The sequence below is a fragment of the Parasteatoda tepidariorum genome, chromosome 9 (assembly GCF_982258835.1).
Source record: "Parasteatoda tepidariorum strain Cologne lab strain chromosome 9, Ptep-v5.0, whole genome shotgun sequence".
In the NCBI taxonomy this organism is placed as follows: domain Eukaryota; kingdom Metazoa; phylum Arthropoda; class Arachnida; order Araneae; family Theridiidae; genus Parasteatoda; species Parasteatoda tepidariorum.
In genome coordinates, this window is record NC_141763.1 from 37,504,261 (window position 1) to 37,532,259 (window position 27,999).

Sequence of the window (27,999 nt, forward strand, 5' to 3'; positions counted from 1 at the left end):
TAGAGAGGAAAAAGAAATAAGTACTTGAGCTATTAAAATACTAAAAATATAGATGTAATTAATTTTTAAAAAAAATTTGAAATACGTTTTGGGGAAATTTTTTTGCAAATTTTAAGAGTTTTCTACTAAGAAATGATAACTTTACTACCTCCGTTTTTTTTCGCATAATATTAAATGCGAGAACATAAAAAAAATTTCGTAAACATTTATTTTATTTTAAAAATACTTTCTAACATAAAAACAGAATATCAGTTTTTTTTTTCGTCATCAAAATAATAAAAGTGGTTTGCATACTTTTCCGCATATAAAAAATCAAAAATGTGTCAGAAAAAAATGCTAGTTCCCATTTACCATAAAATTCTAAGTTGTGGAGAAAACTGACTTTTTCTTAAGAAGTACATAAACGCAATTATTTGTATAGACAAATACCAAATTAATGTCTAAATTATTAAAAAAAAATGAAGTAATAAATTTTGACAATATTTGAGTCCTCACACACTTGTCACTCACACACTTTCATCGATGAATTTTTTATAATCATTTGCTAGAAACTGTTATACGAAATCGAATTAAATGTATGTAATTTTTTAATGTAATGTAGTGTAAGTCTTAAATGAATGTATTTTGAAAATTGGAAAGCGTATATAGTGAACCGTTTTAAAGAGGACATCATATTTCAGTGAAAAATAAAGGTAATTGGGGTAAACTTTGGTGTATTTTGTACTGCATTGAATAAAACAAAAATGCTTCGGGACAATGACCTCTCTGTCATTTGGTGTTTAAACACTAAGCTATGTTCTTGTTTACAGAACCGAAACTATAATATTCATTTCGTTATCCTTATTTGTGTTTTAGTCGCGTTGATCTTTTTTATTCATAATTTTAATTACCTCGATTTTATTATATTTAAAATGCCTACTTTGGAAGAATTTGCCCAATTTTCATACTTGACTGAATATTTTTTTAAGATTCGATTTCCATTTGAAGCAAGCTGAAAGCTGAAGATTAAATACAATTGCGCAATGTTATTCTGTATTTTGAAATAAAAGTTGTGGTTGAAAGATTATTTTTAGAAATAAATGCAACAAGTGGCACACCGGACACCTGGAAATAATAAACCGATATTTAATTGGCACACTAATCTAAAAAGATTCCCAATCCCTTCAAATTGCTTTTAGATAAAATTTCAAGGCTGTAGAGTGCGTCAATATCGCGACTTTGATACCTTAATTTTTTACTGTTTTTCTTTTTACGAGTTTCACAATCTATTATACTAAAGAAAAAAGTATAAAACTGTGGTTTAAAGATTGGTTTTGTGTGAAAGAAATAGTCTATTTCTTAAATTTAATATAAAGTAAGTAAATAAATAGATAAATCAGTTTTAGGAGGGAGGAAATTTTTTTTTCAATAAAGCAAATTAAAATCTCCTATCTGTTCCAAAGATATTATAATTTTAGTTCTATATTAATGGTTTGTTGTGTTTTCTCTTTATTCCCTGATAATTGTTCGCTAAGTTTTTTTTTTCTGTTGTCCTATAATAACTTCTGTTACGTTTTTCACTATTGTTCAATCAAAGTTATTCGACAATTTTATCTATATGATCCCATAATAATTGGTCATTAAATGCCGCTGTTTTATAATGACTGATTATTATGAATCATTCAATTACAATTATCTTTAGTATCGCTGAGCCCTCGTGGCCTAATGGATAAGGCATCGGTCTCCTAAACCGGGGATTGCGGGTTCGAGTGCCGCCGAGGGTATAAGTCTCTTATTTTAGTTTAATTCTTAAATTTGTACTGCACGTATTGAGTCTGTTTTGTAATTGTCATAAGTTAATGCTGAATGCCGCTGCACATTATTCTTTTTTTTATCTCTGTACTTAAAACAGTAACTTAGTAAAGATACCAATTTTGAGCTTCACATAATTAACAACATTAACAAGATTCACGTCTGTTCCTTATCGCCTCGAGCCCTCGTGGCCTAATGGATAAGGCATCGGTCTCCTAAACCGGGGATTGCGGGTTCGAGTGCCGCCGAGGGTATAAGTCTCTTATTTTAGTTTAATTCTTAAATTTGTACTCCACGTATTGAGTCTGTTTTGTAATTGTCATAAGTTAATGCTGAATGCCGCTGCACATTATTCTTTTTTTTTATCTCTGTACTTAAAACAGTAACTTAGTAAAGATACCAATTTTGAGCTTCACATAATTAACAACATTAAGAAGATTCACGTCTGTTCCTTATCGCCTCGAGCCCTCGTGGCCTAATGGATAAGGCATCGGTCTCCTAAACCGGGGATTGCGGGTTCGAGTCCCGCCGAGGGTAACGTGTCATAACAAAGGTTTGAAAAGTGCATTTTTTTATTGCAAATTTTTTGTTATCCCTAACTGAAAATGTAATATAAAATTGAAGAAATCGAAGCTATTATTTTCTATCACACAAAATTTTATTTCATATATTTTTTCGAAAAATTAATCTACGTCGTGGAATAATTATTTTTATATGTCTGTTTCGGAAGTTTCCTCATTGTTATTAAATGTCGCTTCTGCTTTACTTTATTTCGACTCTTTGTGTTTGATGAAACGGTTTTGTTGGTGATAAGTTTTTCTTAACGGCTATAACTTTGAACATATAATTAATCAAAGTATAAGAAGCCTAATGGTTACCAATCCTTATTTCCATGCAAATGTGCAAAACCGTCAAAATGTTGCAAAAACGTCAAAAGATAAATAGCCGGACATTTGATCAGGGTCCCACGCATTTCTTTAACTCAAAAGAATCTCTTGGCAGAAGTGATAACCAAAAAAAAAAAAAAAAAGATTTTTTTGAAATAATTATTGTTTCTTTTATAATTTATATTTGTTATTTGAAATTTTTGAATCATATAGAGGTAATAACTTAGGTCCTAAATAACCTCCTGCAAGCTATGGTATTCACATTTCTATTCATAGAAATAAAAATCATAAAATTGCAAAATATCGAATATTAAAATTTTTTACATGGTTATTTAAGCACATATTTAAACCAGGAATAATTCCTTACTTCTAACTATTACCGACTTGCACGCTTTATATATCCATGATAGACAACATTAGACAATTAAGACAAGTAAACGATAATGGGATACCTGCAAGTGACATACCTGTAGTTTGGGTTTCTCAATCCTGATTGGTTGTTGAAGCGTGGCATTTGTTTACATTATCAACTGTTCTTTCCATTCTATATCCAAAAAGAACAAAACTCAAGTATCAATTCTCGTAAGTGACACAATCTATATTCTTTTACAACGATTCTTTCACAACTATTTCAATTCTTTCTATATATATTTCTTACTTAACATAACGACAAGCCCGTAGAGCATATAAAAAACCTAATAATGCATCGAAATTGTCAATAACACAAAACAAAATTCTATTACGGTTACAATTAAATACATAAAAAAATAATAAATTTAAGTTAAGTAAAAGACGTAGACAAGAAAGAATTATATTTTAACAAATTCGATGGTGATATAGCGTAGTATTTAATTAACTCCACGTTAATTAACATTCTAACTCAAGTGGATTAACACGCCGTCTTATTTATAAACGATCAGCTGCCACTGAGGTCTTAGGCCACAGGTCTGTGTATTAGTGATCGTCTTTTTCTCTAGTTGCAAATACCCAAGTCTGAATTAGAAAAAATAAATAAATAAATAAAACAATAATTAATAACATTGAGTGGGAAAAAAATACAATCTAAAAAAATAATATAATCGTTTTTTGTAAACTAGACGTCGATTTAATAAATTAAAATCGATTTTAATACACTAGATAATCTGTGATAATAAGTTGTTCAAGTTCCTAGGGACTAAGCTTTCATGTGATTTAATTCTCTTATACCATTTTATCAAATTGGATTTCACGACAATTTAAGTGTAACATGCATTTTAGTTTAGATCTATTTTATCATTTTGCTTGGTGCAGCACGTCCTTTGTGCCATTAAATCCTATATTCAATTCAATCCTAGGGACTAAGCCATATTTTTTGCCTCAGGCTTTGCAAAGTCTAACGATAGTTCTGAGGATGTGCAAAGTATATTAAGAAAAAAAAGGTTTGCGTTTTCTCAATAACTATGAGCAAAAAATATTTGAGAATCTAATTATCTAATTTATGCATCAAAGTTATGATTGGTTGCTTAATAAAATAATTTTTTCCAGATTTACAGATAATATTTCAAGGTGCAGTCTTAATAGTCAATAACGTATGCATTCCTACCTCAAATTATCATATTGATAAAGTAAAATATAGGAAAATATTTCTTAAAGCAGTCGTTATAGTACCCATTTTTTCCCATAACAAATCACAGAAACGATGAATCGTTCAATAATTTATACCATTTCGACAGATTTAGATAAATTGGATACAAATTTTAAGTTTATTCTATCTTTTTTCATTTTTGTTATTTTAAAATCAGGGATGATTTCTAGACATTTATGTAACAATAACTCAATTATCACAATGAATTTGCATTTTCCCACAATTTGTCACATTTCTGTATTTCAAATGTTGCTAAAACAGTTTTGTGCCATGTCTTACCGCAATCAGTCAACCGCGAACTTTTTTGTGATTTTTTTTTTAATATGCACGAAGAGACCAATGTAAAAGGGACAAAAAGGAATATGTAATAAAAATGCTTGAACTTGAACTACATCCTTCAATAGCTTAAGGCAAATGGTTCACATTTTTCATGTTAGATAAATTTCGAAAAAAAAAAATATTTTGGTTTATTTTTGGTGCTTGTTTCAATGGTGTGAATCTTGTTAAAATAGGTTGCAGTTCGCTCTACTTAATGCTATAAAGATAACACTACGAGTTGAAGGAAATTAAAAACGAAAAAAATAATAATTGAACAGACTTAAACTATAGATAATGGAAGTGAACTCTAAGAATTTAAAGAAAATAAGAAAAACTAAAAGATACACCTGTGCATGAGGTAAACTTTTTATTTAAAAAGTTCTGAAAATGAAGAAATACTAAAAATTGCGTAACACTTACTAGAGATAAGAATTTTGAAGTCAATGTAGCGTTTTTGAAGAAAAAAAAGTGACAACTAGTATTTGATGATAAATATTTTAATTCAATCATATAAACTATTATTTTTGTTAAATAATTATTTTAGATTTATTAGATATTTCTGATCTATATAATCTAAATAATTTATTATATATAATTCTCTTACGTGGCTCCCAAATTTTGGCTGTATTTCTTTTCCGCCGGTGGCAACGTTTGCTTTGTTTTGTTTACGTTTTGAAAACACCAAAGCATTCTGCCTTTTAATGATGTGTTTCTGATCTAATATATATAATTCTCTTACGTGGCTCCCAAATTTTGACTGAAGTACTTTGTACAACTAAATAAGATTCTTTTCACAACACTTAAATATTTACTTTATTTTCTTCATTTATAGAGAAAACAGTCGGCAAAGAATTCTGTTAGGTTAAAAAACATTTCGCTAAAAAAATAACGAATTCTAACAGAAATAAAAATAAACAACTTATAAAATAAAAATGCTGTTGCCAGCCATAGAATTTTTTGAAAGTTAACTTAGCAACATAAATCAAAATGACTTAGAAGCGCAACTAGATCAAAATTATGATACCTGAGCGCTTGACGTAACAAATCCTTCAATTCTATAAGTATTGTATAGCCAAATGCTCAAATTAACAATTGAGTTTTTAAAGAAATTCTATAAACAGTTTTTAATAAACAACCTACTTCTACAACTGCTTCTTGAAAAACTTGGCTCATTGATTAAAAATATTGTTTTAATTTTACAGTACTAACTTTACTTCTACTTTCATTATTGCTATGACTCTCTTTCATTACATTTTACAACTTCATGCTAAATTTGAGGACTTTAAGTTGTTTTGTGGTTGAATACTGACATTTAAAAATGTGTACATAAAAAAAATAATATTTGGAGGTTAAGAGTTGCCTCAGAAAAATTTGAATTGTTGACATTGAATTTAACAATGGAAGCAATCGTTTTTGTGAAAAATTGAATTGTATTGTTGACATCAAAACTATAAATATTGTGTTTCAGCTTAACAATACTACCTTAATTTATACTTTATAATTGCCTCGGAGAAATTTGAATTGTTAGCAAGGACTTAAACAAAAAGTTTTATTTTAACTGACAAATACTATATTAAAATTTTAACTTTTTCTATGACTATACTCCTTTTCTTACTCTTTTCTTTGTTTTTTATAAATTTTATATTTCTGTGATAAAATAAAAAACTTATAGTTGTTCTGCTTCTAAACACTGATGAAAACACAAAATGATGGGCTTCATCAACAATCAAAAATATAGAAATTTATTTTACAAATTCCACATTATTAGGGTGGCGCCCTTCAGAGAATTAAAAATACAAAATTATCTTCATCAAAGCCGATGCTTTACATCCGGCGGTCAGTGGCAGACTACTATTTCATATTGTTTTACAACACATGGCTTTAGCCCTCTGGTGGGAAAGACTTTAAAACAAAACTTACAACAGTTAATTTTCTCAACAACTGAAATTTAGAATAGTGTGATTAAGAAAAATATGTGAACTGTTTGCAATTTCAAATTAATATTGAAATGTACAGGTTTAGAATTTTCTACAGTGAAAAGTTTTCGGAACTTCAGTATTCAAAAAAGTATACAAAAGATAGACGTTAAGAACGTATCCAATGAGCGAGCAAAGCGAGCATTGGATTGCGAAGCAATCCGAAATGAACTGCGTAAGCAGTTCCGGGGGTTGGCGAGCGCCAGCGAGCAGGGGGCGAAGCCTCCTAGTTATTAAGAAAAATCTGAATAATCATTTAGATTTTTCTAATCTATTTATTAATATATATATATTATTCTTATATGGCACCATAAACTCGGATATTTCTCAATTTATTAGCAACACTATAATTATTTTTCATTTTGTTAGATTGTCTTCAGTAATAATTTAAGTAGTGTTAAATTATTTATACGTTAAGTGTTCACTTAGATTCATTTAACCAAATGAATCTTAGGTTGCCTTAAGCATTAATTTTAGTATTAAAATTCAATGCGTTCTCTCTCATAGCGTATCCGTTCTAAAGTTTCGTTAAATATTAAATTTCGTAATTTAAACTAAAACAAAATCCATAAATGTATTGGAAAAAAATTTAAACGCGGTTGAGTACTCAAATGAAAATATCTGTAATATGAAAATGATGAGTTTCTCAGCTGAAACATACATTACACCCTAAGTTCCAACTCACACTATTGCAATAAGAATATGAAAATTCAATGCGTTCTCTCTCATAGCGTATCCGTTCTAAAATTTCGTTAAATATGAAAATTCGTAATTTAATTAAAATAAAACCTCTAAATGTATTTGAAAAAATTGCAAACTAGATTGAGTACTCATATGAAAATATCTGTATCATGAAGATGATAAGTTTCTCAACTGCAACATTCATTACACCCTAAGTTCCAACTCATAGTTTTACATTAAGGAATATGAAAATTCAATGCTTTCTCTTCCTCAGCGTATCCCTTCTAAAGTTTCGTTAAATATAAAATTTCGTAATTTAATTAAAACAAAACCTATTAATGTATTTGAAGAAATTGCTAACTAGATTAGTACTCAAATGAAAATATCTGAATCTTGAAGGTGATGAGTTTCTCAACTGAAACATTCATTACACCCTAAGTTCCAACTCACACTTTTGCTATAAGAATATGAAAATTCAATGCGTTGATGAGTTTTTAAGCTGAAACATTCATTACACCCTAAGTTCCAACTCACACTTTTGCAATAAGAATATGAAAATTCAATGCGTTGATGAGTTTCTCAACTGAAACATTCATTACACCCTAAGTTCCAACTCACTCTTCTGCCAAAAAAATATCGAAATTCAATGCGTTGGTGAGTTTTTCAGCTGAAACATTCAGTACACCTTAAGTTCCAACTCACACTTTTGCAATAAGAATATGAAAATTCAATGCGTTCTCTCTCATAGCGTATCCGTTCTAAAGTTTCGTTAAATATGAAATTTCGTAACTTAATTAAAACAAAAGCTATGCGTTTGAAACAATCGTAAACGAAGGTGAATATGTAAACGAACATATCTGTAACATAAAGAGGATAAGTTTTTCAACTGAAACATTCATTTCAACCTAAGCTCCAGCTCTCAGTTTTGCATAACGGAATGGGGAAATGCAATGCTTTCTCTCTCATTGCAGATCCGCCCCAGAATCTCGTTAAATGTCATGGCTAATGTATATATAAAAAATATATATACAATTAAATCATTTTATCACTTTCTTTCTTTTTTCACTGTCTACTTCATTCTTTCGCAACCCGGTAGCAAGGGTTGCTGACCGTTTCGTTCGATTTAATACGCATCAGTTCCTCCCTTAATAAACTATGACCATTAAAAAAGTATTTTCTCTGCACTTCCAACGCATTGTTTTCATTTCAATGATGCTTTCGTGAGATTCTCACTCAATTAAAAACCGAGCACGCGGCTTCATTAAAATATTTCTTTTGGGTGGATTACTTAAGAGCTTAGAAAATCATTTTAATTTGTTGTTAGACAAAGGTGGGATTTAATAGGTGACAAGGCACGTGACATTTTTGTTTTTAAAGCTAGCGGAATGAAGGTCCTCGCTGTTTTTTTTAAATTAAATTTTCTCGTTTTTCACCTCTAAAAGAAAAAAAATTATTTGTTAAGTGATTCTAATTCGCCTTGTTGAAAATTGTCTGTATTGATTTGCAACATGTCGTCTGTATTGATTTGAAACATCATAGAAAAACTTTACAATTTAATTTATCTGCAAAGCGTTCTGTAAAATATTTGTATTCAAAAGTACATTTGATACTAGACTTACTCATCTTCATTTGTTGTTTGGGAAACCTCCTTTCAAATGCAATAATAGCAACCTTTTACTCACGATTCATCACATTTTAATCTATTACTTCTGTTTTAATTAACATCGTCTTGCATTTTTGAAGCTCCAATTTTATGTACGTAAGATTTATTAGATAAAACTTATAACCTTAATATATTAGCCTTTTTGAGTGCTATTATTTTATATTGTGCATAACTGTTTTATCCTAACTACAAGTTTATCTGATTTCAATCACTTTCAATTTACCTGATTTATCATGCACCGCTTAATCAATGCTATGTGTTTTAGCGAGTGAAATTCATAATATGCATTTTACTATTGATTTGTTTTAAGTCCCTTCAATTGGTGCAACATGTCCTTTTGGAACTCCTGCTATTAAAACTTACATTCAATTCAATTCAAATGTAGGTTTGCAAGCTTATTTAAGGCAAGAATATCTAATGCTACTATGCAAGATAAATTAACTGCATTACTAATAGAAAGGAGCCGGAATAGTTCAGTGATTATTAGAATGAATTGTCATTGTGACGAACTGGGATTTAATCTCAAGTGGAGGGTGGAAGCCCACCGACCTCCAGGTCGATGGATACCAGCTTCCATGGTATGAAAAGGCGCGCTGACCACAATGCCATAATTCCAGCATTGGTCACGGAATTTTATGGACTTAACCTCCATGACTCCCTATTTTGTGATTAAATTGTATTTCTTAAAAAACAAAGTTAAAAAAAATTTTTTTTTTGAATAATCACAATGTACTGCGCAATTTATTTGTTTAATTATTTACATTTATTTCATTTTTGAGTTATTAAAAAAACAGTTTGACCAGGTAAAATAGTAAAAATAATATTAATTGGAAAAAAAACAACGAGAATGGTTTTCTAACAAAAGGTTCTCGTATTGAATGTTTTTAAAGACTGCATTGAAAACTTCATTATAATACCTCTGCATGTATATCTCTATTTCATAAATACTTTAATTATATTACTTTGATATCTTTATATTCACTATAACATTACTTTGATGTCTTTATATTCAATATAACATTACTTTGATATCTTTATATTCATTATAACATTACTTTGATATCTTTATATTCATTATAACATTACTTTGATATCTTTATATTCATTATAACATTACTTTGATGTCTTTATATTCATTATAACATTACTTTGATGTCTTTATATTCATTATAACATTACTTTGATATCTTTATATTCATTATGACATTACTTTGATGTCTTTATATTCATTATAACATTACTTTGATGTCTTTATATTCAATATAACATTACTTTGATATCTTTATATTCATTATAACATTACTTTGATATCTTTATATTCATTATAATACGGGGCAAATTGAGTAGGACTTCATTTTGTCACAAGGTTTTTTAAAGCAGGGTTTTTTTAAAACGTATTTCTGCAATAATTCAAAGTAAAAAACGTATCTTCGTTAATACCGGATTGATTTTTTTAAAATTAAAAATGCTTGGTATGTATTTTAATTATTGACGTTAACACGTTATTTTAATTATTGTCGTTATAAGCAATTAACGGAATTTTGAGATTTAGAAATACGAATTAACCAATACACATGAACAGTTAAAACTGGTTTCAAACTATTACTATGCTATTTATTTTCCTATAAGCCTTTACAACGAATTTAAGCTATCGCATCGACCCAATACCGGATCGAGAACTATTGTACGTTTCTCTTGAAAGTGGTAATTGTTATGAAGTGAAATATGCTAATTATTTCTTATTTTACAGTATGTGGCTGAAATAATTTTTTTCTTTCAGATTACATTGATTATAGGCCCTGATTACATTGCATACAACTGCTTTTAAACATCTCTTATTGAACAACTGAATGTTTCTTCACAGGCTACCAATAAGACAGACACTTACGCCACCTACAGTTTTCAAAGAGAATCTAGAAGTCACATGACCCGAATGGATGGTCATGCTGTGTCTTTTCCTACTCATCTACGTCACACTTGCAGTCGGAAGTGACATCACGCGTGATTTTTATGGTGACATATTTCGCATGCGGGACTGTCACAATGGGTCCAGGTGCGATAATGGGGGCGCGCGCCCCGCCTTGGAAGTTGCCGGGCGCCCCTGCTACTGCCAGTGCGCACCAACTCATCTTACTTACAGAGAGGACAAGCAGCAGTGCGTTAAAGATATAAAAGGTAATGTTTGTGTCTTTTTAAATCTTCGTGAGAAAGAAAAACCACAACTGTAATTTCTTGGAATACCTATTTCGAGATATTTTATTATTTCTACGAAGGGGTATAAATACTTCTTTATATGAAACCTCATACCTTAATCTTTTCTTCTGAATGAATTACAATTTTTGGAATTCATCTCGTATAATTTTTAAACGTTTTATTGCAATCGCTAATATTTGTTGGTTTCATACTTCAATTACTTTAATGCTAAGTTTTTGTGAGAAAATTTTATCTCGTTATAAATGTTTAGGATAAAATATTGGATTTTAAGATCGTTGTGGAATCCAATGTATAATATTATTATTTTTTTATGAAAATTTCAATTGAGACGTTAATTCGAAGATTCTTGGGAAATGAAATGAACCGTGGAGGAAAATTATATCTCATTCAACTCATCATTATTCAACTTCATTAATTGTTCTAATTTGCTACCACTGTAGCAGAATAAACCGTATTCTACAAGGTAAATAAAGATTGTTTTTAAAAACTTGTATGCAAATAACCATTAAAATAAGCGAGAGAAAGGCTTTGATTGTATCTAATTTCTAGAACAAGATATTTTATTTTTCCTTAAACACAAATTTTCTTTTTTTTCCTATGAGCTGCACAATCAGTCTTCCCGATGAGCAGACCTAGTGCGTTCTCCAGAAGTGGTATCCACTCTTTCAGGGCCACCACGATGGGTGAGATACCGTTGGCCATGTTAATTTGGACGTCTAGTTTCTGCCACACTAGATGGCAGCACCGAGACTCTATTTGGATGCTAAAGTGCACTAGGAATTTAATTTTGCCGGAAATGCCAAGAGCCAATAAGGCACTCCAGGGATCTTTTACACACCGCATAATCCAACGACATGGGCGCTGAGGATTTTCTGCATCCCGAAAATCCGGTGTCAAGGCCGGGGATCGAACCCGCAGACTTGAACTCAGAAGGCCGACAACAAACCAATTAAACACACATTTTAGTATATAAATTTTTTTAGATAAAAAAAAATGTTTTTAGCGCATCACCGAGTTAAGTTTTTTTTTAATTTGAAAAGCTTAAGTGAAAGAAATTGTTGTGTTGTATGTTCTGAAAACGCTTAAAGGATCTTGTTAAAAAAAACATTTTAGGATCAGTTGCAAATACAAAGTGAAGCAGTCAGTTGTAGGCGAGAGACCAAAGGTAGCGTGGTGACAGTGGGCTTATCCAAGCTGGTATCGATCGATTTGAAGCTGTGCGAGCTTCAAGCTGCCAGAACTACAATCCTTCACAATGGCAATCAGTGCTGTAACCTCTATGCTATCGAGACTCGATTTAACTATGGAACATTCGTTTTAGGTTATTAGGAAATAAATAGAAAAGACTTTAAAAAACAGCTATCCTTATTATATTTTCTGAAACTGATATTCATAAACTCATTAGTTAAGAACTGGCATGTCGGTAGCAAGTTTTTGTCAACAATTTCAGGGCATGACTCTAATTTTTGTGTATCAGCAAATGAAGAAACGAGTCGCAATAGCAATTGCAAACATTCTCTCAGATATTAATCTTTTTGGGGTTACATATCATTGAAAAGCTTTGAAAATTATTTTAGAATCACGGCAAGAAATTAGTATTTCTTTATACAACATAAAAACATAATGGTTTAACAGTTTTCCATTGTTGTCGGTTCATTTTTATTGGATTAGTTCTACGCTAGGTTTTAAGAAAGAGTTATTTAATTGTAGTTGTAATTGTAGTTCATTTATGTCTCACTAGAGCTGCACAATGGGCTATTGGCGATGGTCTGGGAAACATCCCTGAGGATGATCCGAAGACATGCCATCACAATTTTGATCCTCTGCAGAGGGGATGGCACCCCCGCTTCAGTAGCCACGTGAAGTCGAGCACTTTACGGTCTAACAGTTTAACGAGAACCAATACCGCACACCCTCGGTCCCTACGCATACTGATCCAAGTGGGTCACCCACCCGCACACTGACCGCAGCCAGTGATGCTTGACTTCAGTGATCTGCTGGGAACCGCGTCTTAACGATCAGTCCACTGCGGGACAAGAGTTACTTAATTCAGTGTCTAATTTTATTAAACGTTTTACAATGGGATACCTGTAAGTGACGTAGTGTGTGTATATCGATACTGATTGGTTATTAAAACGTGGCATTTGTTTACATTAGCAACTATTCTTTCCCTTTTATTTCGAGTGAGCCAAGCGTCGAGTATCGATCGACGTGACACATTCTACATTCTTACACAAAGATTCTTTCACTGTATATTTCTTACTTAACACAAAGAGAGGCATGAAGCCATGCCGAACATAAACTAATAATGCATCGAAGTTTCCAGTTACACAAAACAATATATCACGGTTATAATAAAACACACAAACAAATAATAAATCTAAGTTAAGTAAAAGATGTAGACGAGAAAGAATTACATTTCAACAACTTTTATGTGCGATACGGCTATGCATTCATTTAACTTCACGTTAATAAGATTTTAACTTATGTGAAGAAAGTTAGTTCAACTTAACACGCCATTCTGCTTATCAACGATCAGCTGGCGCTAACGTCATAGGCTACATGTTTGGATATCCGTGATCTGCTTCTTGGAATTCAAGTACCCAAGTACCAATTATTATTTTTTTGTCCAAATTACATTAATGTACTTTAATAAATTGCAGTTAAAGATATTCGCTAAATGATTTAAAATTAGAAATCAGCAACTATGTGATGCATGCAGAAATTGTATTTAATACATCCGCCTTTTTGTTTAGCAATATTAAATTAAAACATTAAATTACTATTGTGAACTCACTAAATTTGTTATAACAATAAACTTTTAATTTTAAATTTTATATTTAAGAAAATTATCACTTAGATAAATGACTTATATTCACTTATAGATTAGGATAGAATCATAAGGAAAATATATTGACGTATGCACAAAAGCATAAACCGAACCGAATTATTTTTAGTACACACATTTTAAGCGAATAATTTCGGTTTAAGTAGAAAAAAAATGTTTTATGTCATGATGAAACAACAACTATTGCAAAGTAATCACGGGGCAACTACAGAAAAAAAAACAACCTTCAGTATTAATGCTGTACTCATTATTATGTTTATTAATGCTATACATATTAAGTAATTGTCTTATGTATGTAATAATTTTTTAAGTTTTTTTTTTCTCAATATTATTAGAATGCTACATGTCCGTGTTTTACCGTCCCTTCACCGTTGAAGCCATTCCTCTAGTCTATCTTCCTACAAGTGGTCAATTAGTGCATCCCGAAGCTCATCTTTCACTTTCTGGTAAGATGTATTTTACATTACTCAACTAAAAACACTAAATGTATTTCTAATGTTCGTCGGTGATTTTAATCTTTAGGCTATGATATTTGTATTTGATAAGTGTTTAATGTTTTTTAAAAATTGTCTTTAACTCAAAACTAATTAAAAACACTGGAACTTTTATTATTTTTTTTATTTATTCGTATACGTATGTGAATGGGTTGAATTTGTCATTCAAAATTTCGACCATTTTCCGTAAAGCTAGAGTACTCATTCTGTACTGAAGCCTGATAATAAGAGGTTTCTGCTGTTTTTTGCCGCTACAAGCAGTATTAAAACTATTTTATTGCCGACCAGAATTAATAGTCCATCAAAATTTTGCTATAATTTTAACTAGAGCTCTGTGTCTGAAACCAAAATAGATTACAATTGTTTATTAAACGATGCAAGCACACGGACCTAGACGTGATCTCGATTCGGTACTCTCGTATTGCACATACGTACTCTATAGTACGCATAAATTCGGAGTGTGTGGGCCTAGAGAAAAGCTTTTTTCCTACAGCTGGTTCTGAAGGGGTTAATGTCATAGTAAGAACAACAGGTTAACAACAACACCAGTTTCACCAAGTAACAACACCAGTAACATCACCAGTTTGAAAATTCCAAAAATATAGTGGGATCTTGGTAGTGTTTAGTAAAAAAGAATGCTGAAACTGTGTTTTTATGACTGAAATCATTGCAATTTTATGAGATGAAGTTTAGGGTTATATAAAAAATTATCAAAAAAATATTTTGCAAGGTTGATGGTTGTAAGATTTTCTTGATAATAAAATGAAACAAATTTAATAATTACTTATTTTTTGCGTTGATTAAAATCTTACTATCGACAGTAACTGTATAAAAATATTTAAAATTTTAAAAAATTATGAAAAATGGCAAGTGTTCAAAATGCATATAAAGATATTAAAAAAATAGAATAGTCTATAAATCTTATATAATACTGTAGATAATATGATTTTAAATAATGTAAAAGCAGATTTAAATTAATAGTTCAAATTATTCATTTAAAAAAGCTACCAAACAGCAGAAACAAATTTTGCTTTAAAATAAGTTTAATGGCTCTATTTGAGTTTGAAAGCTATGTCTTTGAAATGGCTTAAAATATCAGTATGCTATTTGCTGCATTCCTGATAGATATTACAAACATGCGGATGTTTGTTCTATTATTTTTATTATTTAATATTTGAAATTGTTTCCCAGCATAAAGGTCGAGACTCGTTACGTACAGGGCATAAAAAAATAAATAGACCACACTAAATAACTTTTAATCTAATAATCGGATCTTCAAGTTCTAGGACTCAATATTAATGGCTCGAGGGAGAGATCTCAACTTTGCTTATTAATGCTTAACAATAAAGAAAAGCATGACTTCTTTTAAAATTTAATCTCTCAGGAACTATTCGATTGATTTCGCTCAAATTTTGTATTTTGGCTTTTAATATTACATTCTTTAAAATGATGTAAAAAACTTTTATACTTTACGATTAAAATTATTTTTTACTATTGTTAAATAGAATAATTAAAAATAATAAATATTTATTAAAACTTATTTTTTACGTGGAATTATTTTTAGATTAACAAATTTTATAATTGTGTGCCAAAAAAATTTCACTTGGTTTAAAAAGTTCTTGAGATTTGATGAAATTCCCAAAAAGTAAAATTAACATTGAGGGTTGCTGCCTTTGGACCGCTCTCCTGATCAAACTGTTGAGACCATATTTCTCAGATTGCGGTATTGTATTTCTGGGGACAGAAATCCAAATCCGCGACAAAAAAAATAAATAAATAAATAAATAAAAAATAAGTAAATGGTACGTTTATTTAGGAAAAGTACATTTTTATGTCTGATTTCGTAACTTAAAGTAACGTCTGCACTAATTAATTAGCATATTTGAGGTAATTCCCTCTAACCATTAAGATTGAGTTCTAGAACGTAAAGATCCGATCATTAGGTCTAAAGTTACACTGTTCATAGGAGTTTTCGACTGTTTTTAACTCCGTTGTCAGAAATTAATAAAAACTGCTATATACCAATTAAATCCATTAAAAAAAATTTTAAATAAAATGCTAGATACCAATTAAATCCATGACAAATTTTAAAAAAAAACTGCTAGATACCAATTAAATCCATTGCAAACTTTTAAAAAAACTGCTAGATACCAATTAAATCCATTAAAAATTTTGAAGTTGTTCGTGTCATGACACTGTTCCGACAAAACTTAAGTGAACTCTTTCCGATTAACTATCATTGAGTTAAAAGATTTAATGGGTTTAACACTTATTATTATCATCTGATGAATGTGCTAAATAAAAATGATTTCTTATTTTATTAAAGGTCGTAGGAACTCCGAAGGAGCCTTCCCATCATGCAAAGCGGCTGTATCTCAGTATCTCACACCAGAGGGATGGCGTACACTAACCCGTGTAGATGGAGGAGGACCTGTTTTTGGTTTGTTTACTGATGGCAATAAAACATTTTTACAGGTATAACTTCTTCACCTTGATAATGTTATGGTTAGTTGAGATAAATTAACACACATTTAATCGAAAAACATTATTTCCTCTTCCTAAAAAAGTACCAGGAGAGAATTATGTAACTTCACTTCTCATTAATGCTATAGAGGGTGTTTTATAATCACCACCCTCAATATACTTTTTTAAAATGCTTGTCAAAAATGAAGTAAAAAGTACGCAAGTAATATTATATATGAAGGTAAAAAAAAAATGTTTTTAAAATCTAAGGAATCCGTACGGAGAAAGGCAGTACTTGAAAAACAAAACCTGCTTGGTTCAGAAAAAAGAACAGGAGTTGGAAAACCAATAAGATAACCACTCAAGTTTTGTTGTTTTTACAAGTGATTTGGCAGATTTCGATAATGTTTTTGTTTCTTCTTCGCTTGAATATTAATTTGCGTCCCCTAATATGGGTACTTTTAATTGCTTTTCTTTTGACAAGGATTCTAAAAAGACACACTAAGGGTTGTCATTATGAAACACCCTGTATAAAGCTATGTCCAAAATATATTCTACTCCTTTGCTACTGAATAATATCTGAATGAAACACCCTGTATAATTTTTTATTTCTACTCTTTGTTTCTATTTTTCTTAATTAGTATGAAATTTAAGTTTTTAGGTAACTCTCATGATCGCCGACAGCTTCAGCAACATCTAGCTATGGTTCGCCTCTTTTGCAGAATTCCTGAGTATTCCCCCTTTGAAACTTGTGTGGCTGTTCGAGTGGGATGGGTACCTGGTAATATGTTAAACATATCCAAAATTGTTGTTTGTCTATTAAAATATACTAATTTGAGAGAAGTATACCATAAATAGAGTTACAGTACTGTTTTCAAATTACTATTTAAATTTTTTTTCTTCCATAATTTCAAGTTTGCAATATTATATATTTGTTGGGAAATATTTTTAGAAGGCACGAATTATTTTTAAGTGACGAATATATTATAGCCATAATTTTAAAAAGGAAACAGCTTATATTTAATAATAGTGTTTCTGCAATATAAGATTTAGACAAAATTTACAGTTATGTCAGCAATATACTGAATAAGGTTATTCAAGCAAAACTCTGTTTCAGAAAATAAATGTAAAATAGTGATAGTGAAGATAATTATGCGCCAAAGTACATTTAAACTTGTAAAATGTTGACTTTAAAGACACAGCTTTAGTTTTGGATATTTTGGAAAGAAAACGCATAATAATTTTTGAGTTGGAAGTTAATGTTTTATTTAAATCCTGGCTTTAAAAAATTTTATATCAGTAATTTATTTTATACTACAATTACACATTCATTATAAGGCTGGCAGGGCTAAACTTAAAAACCTCTTAGATTTTGAAAATAATGTTTTTGTATTTTTCCTTAAGATTTGTCTTCTAAAAGTCTAAGTAAGCAAAAATTAAATTAAATATAAGATTAAATTCTCTTTATAATCTTAATTCCCTAACATTATAAATCCTTTAAAAGCATTTTGTACATAAACATGATGTACATTTAGCTCAATATTAGGATTTCTAAATCCGACCCAGATGTATTACTATTAATGACATAGATTACAAAAAATGTTTAAAAATTATGTAAATATAAGGTAAAACGTGTGTTATTATATAAAGTAGAAACGTATGTTATTATATAAAGTAAAACGTACACCGTGTTACATATATTAAAATGTGCTGTTAATCTCTTCCCCAGGAATTGATTCTGATGATATGGAAGGATCTTCGACGAAAACTAACATGATGGTTGTTGGTTTATCGCTTGGAATTTTGGGACTGGTTTACGTATTAGCTGTACTCGTCTATCTAAAAATACGTCGCAAGCAACTTTCTAAAAGAAGACGAAGAATTGACCATGAAGGTCAACTCCAAACTGGAGATGATCATCCAGGAAACGTGAGTTGCATTATTCGCACAACGAATTTTTAATTTGATAATTTCTCATTTAAAAAAATTATAATAATTGTATCGAAAAATAAGTCTTGTCAATGGCTCATAGTAATAATAAAGAATTAAGGCATGCATAGTAATTAAATAAAATTTACAAATTTAAAGTTTTTACTTTGTAAATATGGCTTTATTGAAGAAATTTTGTTAAATTTTATTGTTTCGTGTTCGTATGCTCAATCGTTTTGTTAAAGCGTAAAATCAGATACAATTTACTGTTATTGGAATGAATAATACTAATTATAATTTAATCGCATCATTTAGGTTTAATTGCTGTATATTTATCTTAATTAAACATAGGTTGAAGAGTGTTTAAATTGAGTAAATCTTTAGATTGGGTGTTGAACCTGTTAGAACAAGGAAATACAATTTTATTAAACTCGTTTCATAATGGGAATTTTTTCTTCATAGTGTTAGTTTCATTTTCTTAATTTCATTTATTTTCGTAACAAAGTAGCGATTAATAAATAATACCATCATACCTTAAGTAATTTTCCCAGACGAAATATTTTGTTTCATACCCAGTTAACAGGTTAAACATGAGTTTATGAAATTTTTTAATCTAATGTATGAGAAGCTGTAATGAGATGTGATTGTAGATTGCTGTTCTTTTTTTAAAATTATATTTATGTTAGAAGTTTGCGAATTATACAAGTTATGCAGCTCAATTTTATTTGTCCTTAAAATTGGCAAAAATTCAAATTGTAGAAGTTAAAGAAAACGTGGGTATGCATCTGAATCAAAATATGAACCAGGTATGATTTCGAAGGCTTTATCTAAAATTCAGTTGCTTTCGCGTATCAAAACCGTTAAGATTTTTCATATTCTTTTATAAATACTCTCAACAGTCAACCTTTATGATCCAACAGCTAAAAAAGAATGAATTTCCCCTGCACATATAAGAGTTTATTTAAAGAATTTAAATCTTCATTGACATGTATCTAAAATAATTTATTGCCATAGGAAGCTCTCATTGAATTTTATCATTTTTTTTATTGTAGGCAGGTAGAATGGAAACATCAAAAAGGCTCGATATGTATCACACTATGTCTATGGGGAAAAGAAAACTAAACCATGAACCTTGGTCTGAGTTATCTTCCATTGTTGAAACATACAACCGTACTTGGACTGATAGGATGGGACAGGGTTGTGAATTTCGAGCTCAGGATTTCCAAATAGAACCAGAGTTTTTTGACCCCGAATTTCTGGCATCACCTCCTCAAGAAGTTCAGGAATATCTCGAACGCCTACAGAGTTCCGTTACGTACGCACGTCACCGACTGCGTAGTTGCTATCGGTATCAACCTACTTTGAATGGCATACCAGAGGATGACTATTTCTATCAAGAACTGAAAAATTCGAAAAACAGTGAGATACGAACAACTCCTGATGGTGGTTCGTCTTCCTCAATAGCGTCTCTTTTGGAAATGTCAGATAATTCAGATGAAAAGAGCCTGAGAGATCATCAGAAAGTACCGCCAAAAAAGCCCAAGAGAAAGGATCCGGGAAATAAATCGAACAGTGTAAAACGCAATATAATATCTGAAGAAGAGGAAAAAGATATTCAGAATGCTATGAATACTCTCAACGATACGCTGGATGCTTTAGAATATGATATTTATAAACAGGATTTATTACAGCAAAACAAAAGTACTAATTTATTGAGTGCAAGTTGTCCGAATTCTACGGAAGGTGACACGGAAGATTTTGATTCTTCTTCGTGTAGTTCATTGTCAGCTGTGACAGTTTTAGGAAGGAACCTTACTAAGCAGGTAGACATTAACTCGACAGGAAGCCGGAGTGTGGAGAAGAATCAGTCAGAAGAATTCAGTACTTTCAGTAATTCAACATTTAGTTTAAACTACGAGGCTGTGCCAGGGTTGTTCAGTCATCAGAACGAATCTGATGATTCAAAAAGTTGTACGGTGGAAGAAAATTCGGCAGAGTCAGAGGAACAATCGGATACAAATAGCAGCACTCAATCGCAAAGCGATTACAAATCATGTGCTTTCTCAGACTCAACCTCAGGTAATTTTAGGAGATCAAGCCCAGTTAAATCGCCAAAAAAGTGCCAAGAATACTTCGATCGTGTAGTTCTACCTGATGGAGAGGAAACTAATAGCAAAGACGGCAAGGACAATGGACATTTGCTCAAAAAATCCTCATCATCAGAGAGTATGACAACTATTGCAACGGATATGACGTCTGATTCCTTAGAATCTCGAGCTTCGTCGCCAAGTCGTCGCCGACGTAGGCGAAAGCCAGTTCCATCGCACACTCCGAGTTTAGTGGACATGTGGATTGGAAGGATCATACAAAACTCCGTGCCTCCTTCCATGTCGAAACGGAAACCTAAAAAAATGATTTTGAGTGAGGACGAAATTCAAGGCTGGGAACATATTTGTCAAAAACAACAAGAAACATGTCCGGTCCATGACTTGAATGATGCAGAACCTAATTTGATAGATAAATTGGCTCACTACAGCTCAAAAACCATGGCTGGAAGAGACGTTGCTGGCTACTTCCAGTCATTGAAACAAGACATTCTGAAAGATCATTTAAAATCTTGGTTGAGTTCAAATAACCAAACTAATAGAAAAGGTATATCCGTGAAATATAAAACTAAAGATTCTTGTCCAAAGAAACCGTTGGTTCCATACACTCCAGATACAAAAGATTCGAACAAAAACGGACTGAGCCCACTATGGACCACTTTTAATTCTGTAAATGGAGAAGGTAAAACTTTACATGACTCAATAAACAGTGGGAATCTCTATGCAAACTCTTTGGATTCAAAATCAGAACTGATAGACTCTTTAGATTTGAATTCAATTAAATCCCGCGCATCTAACGAAGTTCAAGTTGATAAGGTTACATGACAATCTAAAAAGGTGTTTTAATTTAGGTTTACCAAATGAGATTTTATTAACAGATCATTTTACGTTACATTTCATTTTCCCATTGTTGTAAATATTTAAAAATAACACTTAATATTATAATAAAATTGTTCAAATTTGTTTATTGTGATTTTGTCTTCAGAAAATATGAAAATATCATAGCATTGTGACAACCTAGTTTAAAAAGAAGGTACCAGTTTTTACTGAGTTACACTAGGACAAAAATAATTGAAAACCATCTTGGGACTGATTCTAACAGTTATTGCTCTGGATAGGTCAACGATATAATTCGAGTGCCACAAATATCGTTTTACATTGTCTCGAATCAGTTGATACTGTTCTACTAAATGAATCGTTTTGATAATTCGTTTTACAGAATTCTTTCTTTAACGCATAGCATGGTTTTAACAAAATTAGTCCAGCATTAAATGTTTCCCTCACATTTATACATTATCTCTATAGCGACCTCAATTTTCTCTTGGTCAACAGGAATCGTTAGTGTACGCTGAATATAGTAAAAAGTTAGATCGCAAACGGTTTTCAATATTCACAAAATAAATTTAATAATTTATTTTTTAATGTTGACGATTTGTGACAGTTTCGTTGTTAGCATAGAGGGCGCGTGCTTAAGAAGAAGAAAACATATTTACCTAACAACCATGGTTAACTTTTAAAAAGTCTTAGCAGTTCTTAAAATTGCATCTTATTCGCTAAAAATTGTCGCTTGATATGACGACTGAGCTTTTGGATTGACAGTAAAACAACTTTTATCAAAACTAAGAATTGAAGATTTTAATGTCGTACCATTATCTCCACCTCTTTCACTTTGGCAGATCATACATTAAACAGTTACCATTGCATATCATCGATATTTTTAGGCACCAGACTAAAAAGGTAATAATACCTCCTGCAGCTTTTGAAATAGTATATTTTACTCATAGAGCTTTGTATAAAGATTTTAAACCTTTGTTCACAGACGGCTCTAAAATAAATGACCATGTTGCAGCTGTGATATTTTCAAACAATGAAACCTATTCAGAGAAACTTATATCTAATAGTTTTGTGTTTACATCTGAATGTCATGATATATATTTCGCCCAAAAATCGATAACTTATTCAGATTCTAACAGCTATCTGGAAGCTTTACGAAATTCAAATATTGAAATGCATTCTCTCACAATCTATATACTAAAGTTATTGTTGAATCTTTATGAGGAAGGCTTTAAAATACTGTTTTCCTGGATACCTGCTCATTTTAGAATCTCTGGGAATGAAATATGCCGATTTAACAGCAAAAACCACTAATAATCTTTCTAACAAACCTATTTCGCGTCATGGCGTAAAAGCAGTTAGAACAAATACTTTATATACCCATTGGCAAACAGATTGAAATGCGGAGATAAACAATAAATTTCATGAAATAAAACCTTTAAGTGCCTTTTGAAACTCTTAATAACTCCAACTCTTATAAACAGATTGCGTATTGGCCAAACAACATTAAAATACGGACACCTTTCAGTTAACGAACCAGCGACTATTTACACTAGTTGCGGAGAACCACTAACCATAAAGCACAACTTGATCCAGTGTTCTAATTTAAAAGTTAAGAGATGACAACACTTTAATCGTGAATATCCTGAATTATCGACTTTAATTGGAGGCTATACAGATAGAAACCTTATTGAATATCTTAAAAACGCTGGATATTTCCAAAACTTTTGAACCATCAGACTTTTAATATCGATCAGGGGTTGAGTGCAGACTCTTGGGCAAAAAGTTTAAAATTGAAACTAAATTAAATCGTGGCATAATAATTTATTTCTATTTAATTATGGTAATTTTTTAAAAAGAAATGAAAACGGATGTGTAATATTGTTTCTATAAGAGGATTTAATCGAATTTTCTGAATGGAAAATTTACGTTTTCTTGTCTAAAATAAATAAACCGGTAAATAAAAAAAAAAATAAAACTCGAACACAGGACCTTGGACGTCTAACAGCTATCTTTTGTAATATAAATTTGAAATACAACAGAGCATATAGACTCAAAATTAAATAAAAAAAAAACTAGTTTGTTGTCTATAAAAAAATATTTACTTAAGAAAACAATTAAATTAATAAGAACAATTTAAATTGACAAGAATCACTTATGCGTTTAGCAGTATAATTAAACTGCAACTCTCTGAAATTCAACATGTGTATAGATATCATATATGGCAGTACTTTTACTTTTGTTACTTGTACCGCCGGTACAAGTAAAAAGTACGTACTTTTACTTGTACTTCGTTACTTTTTAAATTTAGTACTTTTACTTGTACTTTCGTTACTTTTTTAGGGAAAAAGTACAAGTATTTGTAACGGAAATATCGAATGAAATCGTTACTTTTTTCTAAAACTCGTTAAACTTTCTAAAAATTTTTTTTAACGAAATGCTTATGTTTTTTTAATTTATAAAATTAATGTGCAATATATATGCATTCACAGGTATCTTCGTGTTTAAATACCTTCTGTTTCAACTCATACCGCACATTCAATTATTTTTTACTAGCTCAAAAATCACAAAGCTATCTGAAACCCCGTGTTTGCTTTATGTTTGTGCTTTTAAAACGCGTTTCTAAAGAGTAAAACAATTTTAAATCAATGGTAATTTAAATAAATAAAAATAATAAACTAAAAATTAAAATCAATAGATAAAATTTCTTTTTAGTGTAAATCTATAAAAAGTTTGATATTGAAATTACATTTGATTTTAAAATTATATTAGGCGATTATATTATAAAATTATATTATAATATTCTTCCGAATTTAATAATAAATTAATATCCATAATTTTCAAAATTAAAAATAATTAAATAAATAACAACAATTTTGCAAAAACATTAAAGAACATAAGAATATTATTCAATAAAATTTTAGGTTACTTTGAATTTTCGCTTTCCTAGAAATGTACTTTTAAATCGTTACTTTTTTTGTTTAGTACTTGTACTTTTTGCTCGTTACTTTTTAAAATAAGAACTTTCTACTTTTTACTCGTTACTTTTTTAAAATATACTTGTACTTTTACTCGTTAATTTTTTAAAATATACTTGTACTTTTACTCGTTACTTTTTTAAAGTAACGTTGCCATACATGATAGATATTCATAGCTTAAACATGCCAGTAAATGAAACTCAAAATGTTCCATTCAATTTATGTTCAAAAAATTATCTTATGAATTGGATAGTTGCAACTCGAGAAGTGCTGTGAGTATGCTAACCATGTGATTTAAATCGGATTTAATTGAATTCCTGTAATTGACTTCACGCTAGTGTATCGAACCTAATTGCCTTCTGCATCGACAAATGCCACGATTTACCTGTGATGACATCAATTGAAAGTATCAAATTATGAAATAGATCAATTACTTTTTGAACTTAGTACATTAAAGTTTACGGAAATCTCTTATAAATTTCAACTTTGTCCATAAATCCAAAAATAGAGTTTAGCAACGTATTTAAATCAATCTATAATAATAAAATCAAAATTATTAAAATATAAATTATTGCTAAAGATCAAAATCAAATATCACAATTAATAATTGAATTCAACTAATCCAATGTTTTAGCTATAAATTTGTGAAAGTTTCTCTCAATAGTTAACTGAATAGAAAACAGAAAACTGAATAATTCAAATAATTGAATGCACGTTTTAACTGAGCTTCCATCAAAAATGGAATTGCATACGAATATCGATAGCAGTGATTTTAATTAAGATTTATTTAGTTTGCAACGAGATGAAACAGAGATTCAAATAACTGAACAACTAATTCGAACTGAAATTATATTCAACTTATTCAAATCGCTATTGGAGTAGTTTAAATTTTTGAACGAGGTGTCAATATGCCTGGTAACAAAATCTTTAAGTCAGTTTGGTTAATGTAAAGATTTTTTGCTTCGAAAATTACACTTGATTTAGTAAAGCGTGATTAAACACTGCTACTATATTTTTAACTTTTGAAGCTTGTATATTTTCCCCAAAAAGCACATTATAGACAACTCTATATAAAAATAAAAAAAAACTGTAAATAATTGCATTAATAATTTATGTGATTGCAAACGAATCTTATTTCGAGAACTTCGAAACGTAAATAAATATCTGAAATAAAGTTTTATATTTAAATTAAAAATAAATAAATTAGTAAAATAATTTTTTTATTTCAGATAGAAAAAAAAAGATTAAGGTAAACAAACTTCTATTTAAGTTAAGGTAGCATAAATTTCTTTATTACATAATAAGTTAATGCAATTAGCGTTATAGTTTATTTCCTTTTTTATTTCCTCCTATTAATTATATGTGGGTGAAGTACATTAGTTGTATAACGTCACAAATCTTTATCAACAATTTTCTATGCATAAAACTACGGTAATTCTAATATCTTCTCAAACCCCAATTCTCTTATAAATTTTAAAATACTGTATATAATCTTAATATTTCTATTAATAGATGGCAGCATCATAAATCAAAAGGATTCTTTTAACTAACAATTTTTAAAGCAATATAACTGTAAAACTGATTTTTAAAAATACTATAAGAATTAAAAATTGCGAGAAGACCTTGTTTGATACATAATAGTTCGATTACGTACTTAATAGGAAGTAATTTAATACTGTTTTCTTTAATAGTTTTAAAAAATTTTATTTTAATAAAAACAAAAAATGTTAATGATAAAAAATCTTCAAACTCAAAATAAAAGAAAAATTTATTTCTTAACAATGAGTAACTTATGTATACACAAATTGCAAACAGTTTCTTTTTTCAAGCTAACCATTTAAAAGAACTGCTTTTAGTACAAAATGATAATTATTATTGTGATTAAGAACAATAATCATTATTATTCAAAATATATTAAAAATAAATATGATTGACATTGATTTTTAAAAAATGAACTCAGATATTTAAGTAAAATACGTATGCAAAGAAATACTTTATTAAAATAGTTGCAAATGTTCATGATTGCATTTTGACGTTTGCGACAAGCAATTTATCTATAGCTTTCTATAACTAGATGGCAGCACTATATTACGTTAAAATTAACTTTTAACTCATTTAATTTCAACTGTCATTCTCAAATAAACTCATAAGGTTACCTCAGTACATGCGTGGGAAATAGTCTATCTCGGATCACAGCGGCATTAACCGATCCAACGGCAATGAAATAACGATTTTGAAGAGTATGTGATGTGGATCTAAAAAAAAAAAAAAAAAAAATAGTGCGTGGAGTCCCTCCGCGCGGAAGAAGTTAAACTTCGCAACCTGCGACGTTAATTGTAGAAGAATCAACAGTCGTAGAAGGATCACTAGTTCTATTCAACAACTCTTTTTCCTGCTCCGCTCGCTTCCGTGCTCTGTAATCACGGTAATATTGTGCATTTTTCCCTCGTCGACCTCTTGAACCAGTGGAAGTGCTTGTGGTTGCCTCATCGTCTCGCCCGCCCTGGAAAATGTATTTGTATTAATAATGTATGTGATATGTGAATGCGTCATAATGTAATTTCAGAAGAGAAGCAATCAATTGATATTCACAAGAGACGTTCCTTGACATAACCTTATAAATCCGTCGCATTGTCCGTGGAATTGTTTTCACTCATTTTTTACAATTGTTATCCACTAAATTTGAAAATAAAAAATACTACCCTATTAAATTATATGTGTATCAAAACAAACTAAAAAATTATTGATAGAAAAACAATACTCTTATGACTTTTATTATTTTTATGCTAGTGAGATCCAAAACAATATGGAAATGATAAAGGGAAAACTGGATCCTACCACGTGATTTCCCGACCAATAAAAATGTAGCGTTAAACGTTTATTGCAACCTTGTTGGAAGTCGCATAAGAAGTATCACTTCAAAAAAAAAAAAAAAAACACATAACACAGTGAGGTCAGTAAAATAAAAAGAGGGATTAAAATCATTTTAGGTTAAGATAGAATTCTAGTGTTACTAATGAAACACAAAAGCTTTCGCACAAGAAAAATAAACTGTCGTTGGATGGTTTTAATTCATTCTTTGCTCTTTCCGAGCGTAACAATAAAACGCACCAATTTGAAAAATTAAAGTTTTTTTGAAATACTTGCACTATTAAAATACTAGTTTGCTTCATCTTTAATAAGGAATCTGAAAT

General features: G+C 30.2%; 1 protein-coding gene and 3 non-coding genes across 4 annotated transcripts in view; all 4 read left to right on the forward strand.

Moving 5' to 3' along the window:
- LOC107457501 (uncharacterized) overlaps window positions 1-21,957 on the forward strand; it is a 48,541-nt gene extending 26,584 nt beyond the window's left edge. Inside the window, exons 2-7 of the mRNA XM_071186632.2 lie at window positions 10,721-11,115; window positions 14,338-14,448; window positions 16,823-16,971; window positions 17,614-17,740; window positions 18,689-18,888; window positions 19,941-21,957. Coding sequence (XP_071042733.2) covers window positions 10,878-11,115; window positions 14,338-14,448; window positions 16,823-16,971; window positions 17,614-17,740; window positions 18,689-18,888; window positions 19,941-21,818 — 2,703 coding nt within the window. The 5' untranslated portion in view covers window positions 10,721-10,877 and the 3' untranslated portion in view covers window positions 21,819-21,957. The remainder of the gene's footprint in view (window positions 1-10,720; window positions 11,116-14,337; window positions 14,449-16,822; window positions 16,972-17,613; window positions 17,741-18,688; window positions 18,889-19,940) is intronic.
- On the forward strand, window positions 1,691-1,763 carry TRNAR-CCU (transfer RNA arginine (anticodon CCU)). Its single transcript has one exon. It is a non-coding gene; the product is annotated as a tRNA-Arg (tRNA).
- On the forward strand, window positions 1,973-2,045 carry TRNAR-CCU (transfer RNA arginine (anticodon CCU)). Its single transcript has one exon. It is a non-coding gene; the product is annotated as a tRNA-Arg (tRNA).
- On the forward strand, window positions 2,256-2,328 carry TRNAR-CCU (transfer RNA arginine (anticodon CCU)). Its single transcript has one exon. It is a non-coding gene; the product is annotated as a tRNA-Arg (tRNA).
- Window positions 21,958-27,999: the final 6,042 nt, after the last annotated feature.